This window comes from Ochotona princeps, chromosome 12 (assembly GCF_030435755.1).
Source record: "Ochotona princeps isolate mOchPri1 chromosome 12, mOchPri1.hap1, whole genome shotgun sequence".
In the NCBI taxonomy this organism is placed as follows: domain Eukaryota; kingdom Metazoa; phylum Chordata; class Mammalia; order Lagomorpha; family Ochotonidae; genus Ochotona; species Ochotona princeps.
The window spans coordinates 1,114,958-1,127,088 of record NC_080843.1 but is presented as its reverse complement, the minus strand read 5'-3'; the positions used below and the strand labels follow the sequence as shown (position 1 = coordinate 1,127,088).

The 12,131-nt window shown below is 55.4% G+C and overlaps 1 protein-coding gene across 4 annotated transcripts in view; it reads left to right on the top strand.

The window, feature by feature from the left end:
* The window catches only part of ARHGEF7 (Rho guanine nucleotide exchange factor 7), a 104,678-nt gene that overhangs the window by 70,846 nt on the left and 21,701 nt on the right, over positions 1–12,131 (top strand). For all 4 annotated transcript variants that reach the window (XM_058670801.1, XM_058670798.1, XM_058670799.1 and 1 more), the window contains 4 exons: positions 3,136–3,230; positions 3,396–3,491; positions 7,376–7,498; positions 11,762–11,900. In XM_058670801.1, the coding sequence (XP_058526784.1) occupies positions 3,136–3,230; positions 3,396–3,491; positions 7,376–7,498; positions 11,762–11,900 (453 nt within the window). The remainder of the gene's footprint in view (positions 1–3,135; positions 3,231–3,395; positions 3,492–7,375; positions 7,499–11,761; positions 11,901–12,131) is intronic.

Here is a 12,131-nt window from a genome sequence, read left to right as displayed (position 1 = left end):
CTGCCAGCCCTGCCGAGTGTGTACGGCCCGTGGGCTGTCCGTGGGCCACCGGAGCTCAGCACGGGAGGGAAGCCTGGGCCCCGAGTCCTGCCAGCCCTGCCGAGTGTGTACGGCCCGTGGGCTGTCCGTGGGCCACCGGAGCTCAGCACGGGAGGGAAGCCTGGGCCCCGAGTCCTGCCAGCCCTGCCGAGTGTGTTCCTGGGAGGAGCTGCACTCACTGCCCAGCTCACGGCACCTGAGGTCGGTCCGTGTGGCTTTCTGGGCATCGGCCTTGTCCTCTCGTCTCTTGCGGGAGACGTGGATGTCGTACAGAGATGTGCAACAGTGGGCCAGGGAACAAGTGTCTTCTGGGGTAGAGTGTGTGAACATGTGTGTTAGGAGTTGTGCATGCCAGCGGAGCCTCGTAGGGCCTCTGTTAGTGCACAGCCAGGCAGCCCGGGCCGTGGTTTCTGTCTGCTCTGTGGGCTCTGGCTCTGTTCAGTTTTCCAATGCCTGTGCACAGGGTGAACATCTCTTATCTGTGGCAGCAGCAGCTCCACTGAACCTGTCTGGGAGATGCCTGATTCTACACCCTTGCTGATGTCAGTGGCGGCTTCCATAGAGCTGCTGGAAGGTTCTTGGGGTGTGGCGGCTTCCATAGAGCTCCCGGAAGGTTCTGGGGGCAGGGGGATGGTGGCTGCCGAAGAGCTGCCGGAAGGTTCTTGGGGGTGGTGGTGGCTGGCGTAGAGGTCCTGGAAGGTTCTGTGGGGGGGGGATGGCGGCATCCACAGAGCTCCTGGAAGGTTCTGGGTGGGGGTGGCGGCTGCCGTAAAGGTCCTGGAAGGTTCTGGGGGGAGGGTGGCAGCTGCCATAGAGCTCCCGGAAGGTTCTTGCCTCACGATAGCTGCAGAGACTAATGAGCTTGTCCAGGGTCCCATGGGCTCAGTGCTGAGGCCGGGCTGAAGCGACGCTGCTGGCTCTTGTGTTAGCAAATGTACCGCAGCCCTCGGGTGCCAGTGAGGTGCAGGGCTGCTTCGCTCTCCCTTTCTGGTTTTGTTTCCTAGGAAACTGCTGAGGGCTTGGGCAGTTTCAGTCCCTCTCACAGCTCACTGGGGGGCCCATTAGCATGCAGGGTATGTTCTGGAGCACTCCTGTCATGCTGAGGACCCAGGATGCTGTGGGGTGGAGCTGTGGGTGGAGCACACAGACTAGAGGGGGGTGGTGTGCATCTTCGTTGGGTCATGGTGAGGACCACCCACACCTGACTGTTGGGCACTCACGGCCTGGCCGTGGCCCTCTCTGGGATGTCTGGTGTGTTTGCTGTCGAGGACAGCTGCAGCCAGCGGGAGCACTCTAGCTCCATGCATTTTGCTTCCTGGCCTTCAGACAGCAGCCCCTCTCCCAGTGCTGCTGCTTTTGCTTCCAGCGTGGGTGTGCTCTTGGTCACACTGGTCAAGTCTCCGTTGCAGTTAGACCTCTCAGTTTGCACTTACTGGCCACGTGTAGGCTGTATCCGAGGCCTGTCTCCTGGTCTGCTTTGCCCACAGTCCCTGGCTATGCTCAGAACTTTTTTTTTCAAGGTGTGCTTATTTTTATTGGAAATACAGATTATTTATTTATTATTTATTTTTAATTGGAAAGGCAGATATGCAGAGAGAAGGAAAGACAGAGAAGGGGAGACAGAAAGACCTTCCGTCCACTGGGTCACTCCCCAGGTGGCCACGACGGCTGGAGCTGAGCCAGTCCAAAGCCAGGAGCCAGGGGCTTCTTCTGGGTTTCCCACATGGGTGCAGGGTCCTGAGGCTTTGGGCACTCAGGTCCACTTCTCCCTGGGAGTGGCTTCACTGTCTTCCGAGGTGCAGCAAGCACCAGTGGGCCACGGGAGTCCATGGGTGATTCTGCAGGGACACGGGGAAGTGGCCTGCTGGGAGCTTTGTGTGTTCTGTGGGGTCATGTGGGGTTGATTGGACTTGTCACTTGTGGGATCGCAGGGCATGTCGTGTAGCAGAGGCAGGTGCCAGAAAGGACAGCAAGCCAGTGATCCCGGTGACCGAGCGCCATGCCGCAGGCTGGAGACGTGCTGCCGAGAGGGCAGTGCCTTCTCGGCTCTTGTTGGCTCCTGTGGCAGTCCTCGCGTGCTGCCCTTGGCCACAGGCCAGCGAGGGCTCGGGCCACGTCCTGGCTGTGCCCTGGCTCTGCCGAGCACCACCTTCGAACCTCTGGCAGAGAGCAGAGGTGCCACCATTGGTCCCTGGGGTGGGAACAAGCCTGTGATGCGCGGTGGGGCTCTGTCCTGGAGAACCTGCTGCCCTGGGTGGGTCACACTGCCCCTGCCAGCAGTGCCAGGGCTCTTGGTGGGTGCTGAGAGAAAGCTTCTGTGTTGTTCAGTCGTATACTTTGTCAGGTGTTAGTAGTAGATGAATTTGGACTAAAGCTAATCTACAAACAGGGCATTTAATTTTGAGGTTGACAGAATGTGCTGTCTGTAGAGATGACTGTCCGAAGGGCTGCTCTGTAACGGGAAGTGTGGGCTCTTCACACTAGGGTGTTCACTGAGGAAAGCAGAAATGGGTTTCAGGTTTTACAGGCTATCTTAGTACTAAACTTCTGCCCTTTTAATTGATGTGTATTTTATATTTCTCAAAATGAATGAGTTTAAAGGTCCAGTTTGATGAGTTCTGAGGACTGTCTATAAATACGACCCAGATTCAAGCAATCTGTCCTTGTGCCTCACTCCCTGTTGTACTCTCCCCAGCACACATGCGCACGCACAGACATACACGCCTGTGCACCCCCATGCACACACCTCTTCTCTGGCTTGTTGGGCTGCTCGGGCCTTTGGTATGGGACTTGCTGTATGTGGAGTCATGCAGGCTGCACTCGTGTGATTGGTTCCTTGCACATGATGGCAAGGGATGGGGCGTGGGGCTGTGCTGCCTGGACCATCTGTGGCCTCCTGTTTCACTTTGCCCTTGTTCATGTGATAGGAGAGTTGGTCGTGGCCTCGCTGTGGGCAGCCCTGCTCAGCTGTAGGTGGCCTGTGTGGGGACTGTGGGCCAGGTGAGCCCAGTGCAGGAACCCCGCTGACCAAGCTGCCCAAGGGCACATGCTGGCAGCCTCGGGATGCAAGTAACACGTTTTTATCATTTATTGAAGGTGCTACAGAATATTTTAGAAACAGAAAATGAATATTCTAAAGAACTTCAGACCATGCTGTCCACCTATCTCCGGCCGTTACAGACCAGTGAGAAGTAAGTTAGATGATAAGTTTTGGATACTGCACATTAGGCGTGTGTTCAGAGAATGAGGTTGGAATGTTGGAGTGGCAGTTGGGGCAGGTTGCCTCAGATGGGCGGCTGGGGCGGAGGGCAGGAGAAGTGTTGACATGTTCTTACTTTGGTTTTTCTTGGCTCTAGGTTAAGTCCAGCCAACACTTCATCTTTACTGGGCAACCTGGAGGAGATCTGTTCTTTCCAGCAGGTGCTTGTGCAGTCCTTAGAAGAATGCACCAAGTAAGTGAGACACCGGACCCCTGCAGGGCGCGGCTCACGGCCTGCAGGAGCTTAAGGTTCAGATCTCTACAAGTTCAAGACTGTTCTAAATCTTTTGGGTGGATCACTCTTGTAGTAGAAACTATATATTTTTTCCCAAAATGTCTTCAAATACCGTTTTGTGTTGGTAAGTCTTAGGTAAGTAATTGTATTTGGTGAACTGCCCTGAATGTGTAGACTTGCCAGTCATTGAATTCTCACAGCTTTGCTGGCTCTGGTCTGTTTCATTCATTTATATATATGTGTGTGTGTGAATTTCTAAAAAGATACAAACATCTGTATTTAACTTCTGTGGAAGGCTAAGCTAGAGAAAGGAGGAGAGACAGGGAATCTTCTCTCTACTGGTTTTGCTTTCTTAGTGGCCACAATAGCTGGGACTGGGCCAGCTGAAACCAGGAGCCTGGAGCTTCTCTTGGGTCTCCCTCTGGGTATGTGGGCCAAGCACTTGGGCCATCTTCCATTGCTTTCCCAGACTATTAGCAGGGATCTGGGTCAGAGCACCCGGGACTTGAACTGGAGCCCATATGGTGGTAGCACGTGTTAGGCCACGACTTAGGCCCCCTGTTGTCAGCCCATTGCTAAGCCCAGAGAGGCCAGCAAGGAGCTGGATGGTGGGTGACTTCCCCAGGGGTGTGCTGTGTGCAGCTGGAGTGTGGAGGGCAGGACTCGGTGATGGGCAGACTTCTTGCTCCTTTCTGAGAGTCTCTGATGGCACTTCCACGCCTTGGGGTTGGCAGCACCTGGCACCCTGGGTACTTGTCTGGCCCTGGCCCTCAGTCTCCTCCTGGCCAGCTGAGGCTTGGTGTGGACACTGCCTGCTCATGCTAGGAACAGGACCCTGCTTGAGGCTTAGTGACGGTGAGAGGCCTTGAGGCCTTGATGGTGGGAGAGGCCACCATCACAGGAAGTAGGTGAGGCCAGTATTTCCATATTCTCTGTTTTTCCTTCCTGTATCTGGGGAAGGGGGAGGGGAGACCACACCAGCCTCCCAACCACGTCAGTACCCTGGGATGGAGGACAGTCACCCCATGACATCTCAGGGTCCCCACTGAGGGCCCTAAGAGGTTTTGATAATTCAGGAGTTCTGAATTACTGCTGATCTCACCACTCCAAGCACAGTGAAATCTCTCCAGAATCCACTGGTTGATATAGTTCAACTTTGAGTCTCTTTGCCCAGATACTCACTGCCAGCACTTGGCTGGGGTAGTTGATCAATTTGTTCTGTCCTCTGTCCTCTACCATGGTACCAGGTGTCCCCTGCAGACTCCATGTACTGCCGTGACCTCATGTGCACCTGGATGTGCTGTCCGCTGCTCTGTCTGAGCCACTGAGGAGGCCCAGCTCTGACACATGCACTCCATGGTCAGACCGTGGAACCTGCAATTCTCTCCATGATTGGGGTTCTGAGTCCAGTGATTTAGTTGGGGGGATCCCCAAAGAAACTTCAAATGAGGTGATCCCACATCTGATTCTTGTGTGTGTTTGCGAACACAGGGTCTGGCACAGTCCGTCACCTCAGTTGGCTTATGCTTGTGCTGGTGGCTGCAATTGCTGGGTCATTTCTGTCTCCAGCCCTGTCTTCTACACAAACCAGTGGATATTGCAGCCCATCCTGATCCTGCCCACCGCATACTTGGCCCTCATACTAATCAGTGGGAGCTACAGCCTAGTCGGAGCGACCCACAGTAACCCCTACCAGGCTCGTCCCCTGCCCTCGCTCCCATGCTTACCAGTATGCACAGCAGACTGGGCCAGTCTGTCCCACATCCCATTCAGCTCTCATAGAGGTCAGTGCGCATTGAAGCCTAGTTCAACCCAACCAGCCCCACTATCTAGCCCATACACGTGCTGGCAGGTGCACTCTCTGTCTAGCCATGCCTGCCCCTGTCCTGGTTCTTATGCTCACAGTCGGAGTGGCAACCCAAGAGGCAGGTGCCCACTGTTTCCCTCCTGGGCCCACTCCCACTCCTGGATCATGTGTTCTCCAGGTGGTTCTGCAGTTTAACTTGACAGAATTTGTCCTTTGTGCCAGCCCAACTAATCCTCACCCGCTCTGACTTATGCATGCACCAGTAGGAACAGTCAGCCCAGCTTGGCTTTCCCCCAATGCAGCTCACATGAGGCCCACAGGTGTTGTAGCCATTCCCATCCTGGTCTGTCCCCATCCCAACTCTAACGCTCACCAGTGGGAATAATGGTGGTCCAACAGTGGAGCCCCCTGCAACTCCCTCCGGGTCTCATGTGTGTTGGTTGAGCGCTGTGGCCCAGTCTGGCATGACCTGTCTCACCTTGGTATTTGCCAGTGGGTGCTGTAGCCTGGCCAGGCCTGAACCACCCCCAATTCCTGCTCATGCTGGTAGGGGGTACAGCCTAGCCCAGCACAGCCGGCCCCCAGTCCTGGCCCTCATGTCAACTGGCTTATGCTGTGGTGTGACCCAGCCTGACCCACACTCCATTCTGGTGCTCAGATTCGCCAGCAGGTGATATGAACTGGTCCAACCTGTTTTAGCCCTGACCTGAGTTGAATGCGGATGGGCACCATTACCTGGCATGGTCTGGGCAGCTCCCTATTGTGGGTCTTGCACTTACTTGCTGGGACTGTGTGCTGACAGAGAAATTCCCCAAGCTCCTCCATCGGAACCTCTCCCAGTGCCAGATCTCGTGTCCATCGGTGGGTCCTTGGGCCAACCCTACTTAGTCCACCTCCTGTCCTAGCACAAACAGTGGCCTTTCCTGACCGGCCTTCACCCATTCTGGTTTTTACTGTTGGATGTTACAGCCCAACCAAGCCTGGTTCACACCCAGACACAGCTCACACATGGTTCAACAGGGGCAGAGACCTAGCCTAGGCTGTCCTATACCTACCCTGGTTCTCGTGAGCATCAGTGAGTGCTGGAGTCTAGCCCAGTCTGGCGCACCCCAGACCCAATCCATGCTTGTGCGAGGGACCCTGCAGCCAGATCAGACCAGATCGCAGCCCCCACTCTGACCCTTGTACTCTCCAGTGGGAACCACAGCCCAGCCAGGGCGTCCCTTTTGCTCTCCAACCAGGCCTGTTCCCAGCCACAGATCTTGTGCATGCTCTTCTTGGCATAATTCCTCCCGTCTTGGCCTTTACCTTGGATGCTGTATCCCAGCCTGACCCGGCATGCCCTTAGTTCCACTTCTCGCTGACGAGTGCTGGAACCTGTGCCTGCTGAGTCTGCTCCCATCCCTGGCTCATGCAAACCAGTAGATGTGACAGTCCACCTGGTGGTCCTGCCTGGTTTCTACACTAGCCATTGAGCTAAGGTTTGCTCGGCCCTGCCCTGTCCACCCCATTCCAAAACCAACCCACACACTTGCCAACGGATGGAGCTACCTTGCCCAGCCTGCCTGACCCCCAGTCGGCCGTGTCCGGGAGGCGTGGCTGTGTGGCCATGTGGGTCAGCCCCTTAGTTTTCATCCAGGTTCTGTAAGGCTACTCAGTTTGGGGAAGTGGAATGAGCAGATCAGGGTGTTTTGTTTCAGAAGCAGTTTGAAATCTCTGCAGCTGGCCACGTTCCCTAATTCTCCATGTACATTGAAAAGTCAGGCTTTGGGTTTCCGCAGCCTGAAGTGCGTGTGTGTGGGCAGGTGTGTGAGTCCTGGTGCTGTGGATGCTGCACCGGGCAGCTGGCTGTGAGCAGGGCCGCCTCCCAGGGCTCCCCTGCTTCCCCCGAGTCATGGAGCGGGTCCTGCAGGGGTTCCTGGAGGTGTGCAGCCCGGGCTGCAGGTGGTGGGTGGCGTGGAGCAGTGTGTGCCCTCAGCAGAGCTCTGTGTGTCGGAAGCCTGATGCCCCCTCTACCTGCGTTGTGTGTCTTTAGGGTGCCTGAGGCTCAGCAGCGGGTTGGAGGCTGCTTCCTCACGCTGATGCCCCAGATGAAGCACCTGTATGTCACCTACTGTGCCAACCACCCCTCGGCAGTGAGCGTCCTCACGGAACACAGGTACGTCGGCCAGCTTCCCGACAGGGATGGTGGGCAGCATCATGGGCACCTTCGTGACCCCTCGGGGTGCTGCTGGAGGACAGGGAGGGAGACTTGGAGATGTGACCCTGTGTTGTCATAAAAGAGCGTCTCGCTTTGGCTTGGTGACCGCTGAAGGCTGGGGGAAGGAGCCTGTGGGTGCCATCGGGGCCGCGGGTTCTAGAGACTGCTTCATGCCAGGGTGGGCTGGGTAGGCAGGGCAGGAACTGGGAGTCCACTGGCTCCTGTCAGCAGGTGCCCGCGAGGTGTGGGTGTGCTGCTTGTTCCATAGGCGAGTTTCCTGCGGATGGAGGAGGGTGCTGAGCCGCCTGGGCTCCGGCCGGCGTCCCTGGCTGGGGGCATCCCAGGGAAGGAAGCACCTGTCTGAAGGGTGACGTGGGCGGTGGGTGTGGACGTATTCTGAGGTGCTCAGGCTCTTGAGAGGGGTGCTCGTGAGTGTGTGAGTGTGTGTGTGTGTGCGCGTGCACTCCTGGCTGCTCTTCCCTTGATGACCGTTTGTATTGTGTCTGAGAGAGCATGGCGTTTTCTCAAAATAGCAAAAAAAAGCCAACCCGGTTGTGTCTGTGTCTGCCCCATGTGGCCTGCCTGGAGCATGGCTCTGGTGGTGCCACCCTGGACAAGAGCCCTGGAGCCCCTGGCTGTGGCGCCCGTGAGAGAGGGGCCCAAGCAGCGGCTCTGCTGCCTGTCCTGTCCCGCCTGCGTGAGTGGGCAGGGGAGCCTGGCCCTTCCCGTGCTGCTGGCACCGTGGGTCTCTTCTCGGGCTGGGGTGGCTCTGGGGGGCCGATCGGTGTAAGTGCTGTGTGTGGGCCAGGTCAGGATATCTGTGTGCCGGGCCCTTGTGGCACGCTGTGGTCCCTGGTGCCTTGGCATTGGACGTGCTATGAGTCGCTGGAAAGGCTGGTGTTCTGTCCAGGTAGCTATAACCAGCTGCAGAGTGAAGCAGTGACCCAAGATGTACGTAGTTTCCTAACTGTGCATGCATCTTTTGTCCTTGTAAGAACTTTGTGGGATGTTAGATGTTATTTTGCTTATAAAATTTTACTTGAAGCACTTAATTTTAGGGCCTTTCGAGGGGATGGCGAAGGTGACACGCTTAGTGTTGATATTTTTCTCTGCTGCACGGTTAGGGATTTCCTGTGAATTCTCAGGTCTCTCAACAATGACCTGAATAGATTTTTCTTTGGTTTTTGTCGTGGTAGAAAAGACGCTGCATGGGTTTGATTTAAAGGTGTTGACATAAGTGTTCCTGTCACAGGGCTTGGTTTTTATGACTCCCTGTTAACCTGTTGCTCTATAGAGAAGTGTTGGCAAAACCGAAGTATCATGTGTTCCAGCCACTCACATTCCAGGGGCTGGAGAGGCGAATGATTTAGGGAGGGTCTTGAGGGTCTGTGGGCAGTGGGGTGCTGTGCAGATGGTGCTCGCAGCAGCGTGGGCTTCCCACTGCTCCCAGGGCAGGTCGGGGGGTACGGGGGGAGGTGAGTCATTTGTGGCCCATGCACGATGACAGGCACGTCATGGTGCCCTGACAGGGCGTGTGTCAGGCGGCCACTGTTGCTGGCTTGCTCACCTGCTGTCCTTAGGAGTGAGAGTGGGAGGTGGTGCCGGCAGTACGCTCTCCTTAGCCTCGCACCTGTCTCTCTGCCCCCCAGGTAGGTGCTGAGGCCCGCAAGGGCTGCTCGGGGTCAGAAGTGAAGGCAGGCGACTGTGCCCTAGGTGCCCCAGGGCTACATGAGAGAGTGACACATGGCGAGGTCTTGGAGCCCTTACAGCCTGGTTTCAACACCCTCAGTCCTGTCGCTTGAGGGAAAGCAGCCATGGAATGTTACCTGTTTGCTGATGGATTCGGTAGTGAGGGGCTGGAGCCCTCTGATGCCCACCACGTAGGCACTCAGCCAGGCCAAAGCCAGGAGCTGGGACTCGAACCCAGGCTCTCCATGTGGGATCTAGGAAGCTGAGTGCTTGAGCCATCGTCACTGCCTTCCTTGGTCTGCATTAGCAGGAAGCTGGGATTGCAAGTGGGGCCAGGACTCGAACTCAAGCACTTCGTATGGGATTTGGGCATCCTAACCTCTGTACTCTACGTGTTAACCTCCACACCAGTGTCTCCTGTGGCCAGGTGCCACTCTGAAAAACAGCTTTTAGGAAGCACGCAAGTGTGGGCTCAGCCTGGAGAGTTGTGGGTTGCCTGTGAAACACATGTGTGCACCCGTGCACAGACATACACCCTACTGCACCTACCCTGCGCTTATAAATGCTTCAGGGTTGTGTAGCAGTAATGCTTTTTTTTAAGATTTGTTAATTTTTGGAAAGGCAGATATACAGAGAAAAGGAGTTACAGAGAGAAAGATAGTCTGTCCATTGGTTCATTTCCCAAGCAGCCTCAATGTCTGGAGCTGAGCCGATCCGAAGCCAGGAGCTTCTTCTAGGTCTCCCACGTGGTTGCAGGGTCCCAAGACTTTGGACCGTCCTTGACTGCTTTCCCAGGCCACAGGCAGGGAGATGGAAGGGAAATGGAGCAGCTGGAATTAGAACCAGTGCCCATATAGGATCCTAATGTGTGCAAGGCAAGAACTTTAGCCACTGGGCTACTGTGCTGGCCCTGGCAGTAATGTTTTACATTGCGTCACTATGAAGGGCTGTGATTTAGGATTAGGAAGCCTTGTATATGCACCTGTGTGATGTGTGTGAGTAACCTTGTAGATGACAATGAGGACACGTGTATGTGTGAGAAGCCCCGTAGATGACACTGAGGACACGTGCGCGTGTGTGTGAGAAGCCTTATATGTGCAGTGTGTGAGAGAGAAGCCTTATATGTGCAGTGTGTGTGTGAGAGACACCTTATATGTGTAGTGTGAGAGAGAAGCCTTATATGTGCACTGTGTGTGTGTGTTTTTGAAGCCTTATATGTGCAGTGTGTGTGTGAGAGAAGCCTTATATGTGCAGTGTGTGTGTGAGAGAGAAGCCTTTTATATGCAGTGTGTGTGTGAGAGAAGCCTTATATGTGCAGTGTGTGAGAAGCCTTATATGTGCAGTGTGTGTGTGAGAAGCCTTATATGTGCATTGTGTGTGTGTCAGAGAAGCCTTATATGTGCAGTGTGTGTGAGAGAAGCCTTATATGTGCAGTGTGTGTGTGAGAGACACCTTATATGTGTAGTGTGAGAGAGAAGCCTTATATGTGCACTGTGTGTGTGTGTGAAAAGCCTTATATGTGCAGTGTGTGTGTGTGAGAAGCCTTATATGTGTAGTGTGTGTGTGAGAGAAGCCTTATATGTGCACTGTGTGTGTGTGTTTTTGAAGCCTTATATGTGCAGTGTGTGTGAGAGAAGCCTTATATGTGCAGTGTGTGTGTGAGAGAAGCCTTTTATGTGCAGTGTGTGTGTGAGAAGCCTTATATGTGCACTGTGTGTGTGTGTTTTTGAAGCCTTATATGTGCAGTGTGTGTGTGAGAGAAGCCTTTTATGTGCAGTGTGTGTGTGAGAGAAGCCTTATATGTGCACTGTGTGTGTGTGTTTTTGAAGCCTTATATGTGCAGTGTGTGTGTGAGAGAAGCCTTTTATGTGCAGTGTGTGTGTGAGAAGCCTTATATGTGCAGTGTGTGTGTGAGAGAAGCCTTTTATGTGCAGTGTGTGTGTGAGAAAGACACCTTATATGTGCAGTGTGTGTGAGAGAAGCCCCATAGATGACGCTGAGGACACGTGTGTGTGTGTGTGAGAGCCTGGACCCTGCGCCACATGGCTGTGCCAGGGGAGTGTGACCCTGGGAGAGTGGAAGGTCGCTGTGGGATGGGCGGTGGCTGCTACAGTGAGCACTGTTGCTGTTGTCACTCTGCGAGGGTGGAGCACTCTGAAGCCTCCGTGTGTGTTGCCTCAATGCCTGTACTGCCTTATGTGGCCTTCGGCTCGGGGGCGGCTGCCCAATGTGCTGGGCCACACGAGCAGTGCTAGTAGACATGGGCCACTCCAGTGTGAGAAGTGTCGCCAGTGTGGAGGGCATTATGCTGCCAGAATTGCGCAGACTGGCTGACCCAGTGTGACACATGGAATCCAGTTCCTCATGGGAGCGCAGAACTGGGAGTCCTTGGGGAGTTCTCTGCTATTTCAGAAAAATGGCTTAGGTTTGCTTAGCCAAGTTGGGATGTGGAATGCTGTCGCTCATGGGAGGGCCTGGCTTCTGCCCAGCTCTGACCCTCCGTCTTTCTTCCCCCTCTACCACCTTGCCCAGTGAGGACCTGGGGGAGTTCATGGAGATGAAAGGTGCCAACAGTCCGGGCATCCTCGTATTGACCACAGGCCTCAGCAAGCCCTTTATGCGTCTCGACAAGTACCCCACGCTGCTCAAGGAGTTGGAAAGACACATGGAGGTAGGCCCTGGCTCCCTGTGGGTCACCTGCGGCGGTCAGACACGGGGGCGGGCCCGTGTCACTGTGGGTCACCTGCGGCGGTCAGACGGGGGCGGGCCCGTGTCACTGTGGGTCACCTGCGGCGGTCAGACGGGGGCGGGCCCGTGTCACTGTGGGTCACCTGCGGCGGTCAGACGGGGGCGGGCCCGTGTCACTGTGGGTCACCTGCGGCAGTCAGACACGGGGGCGGGC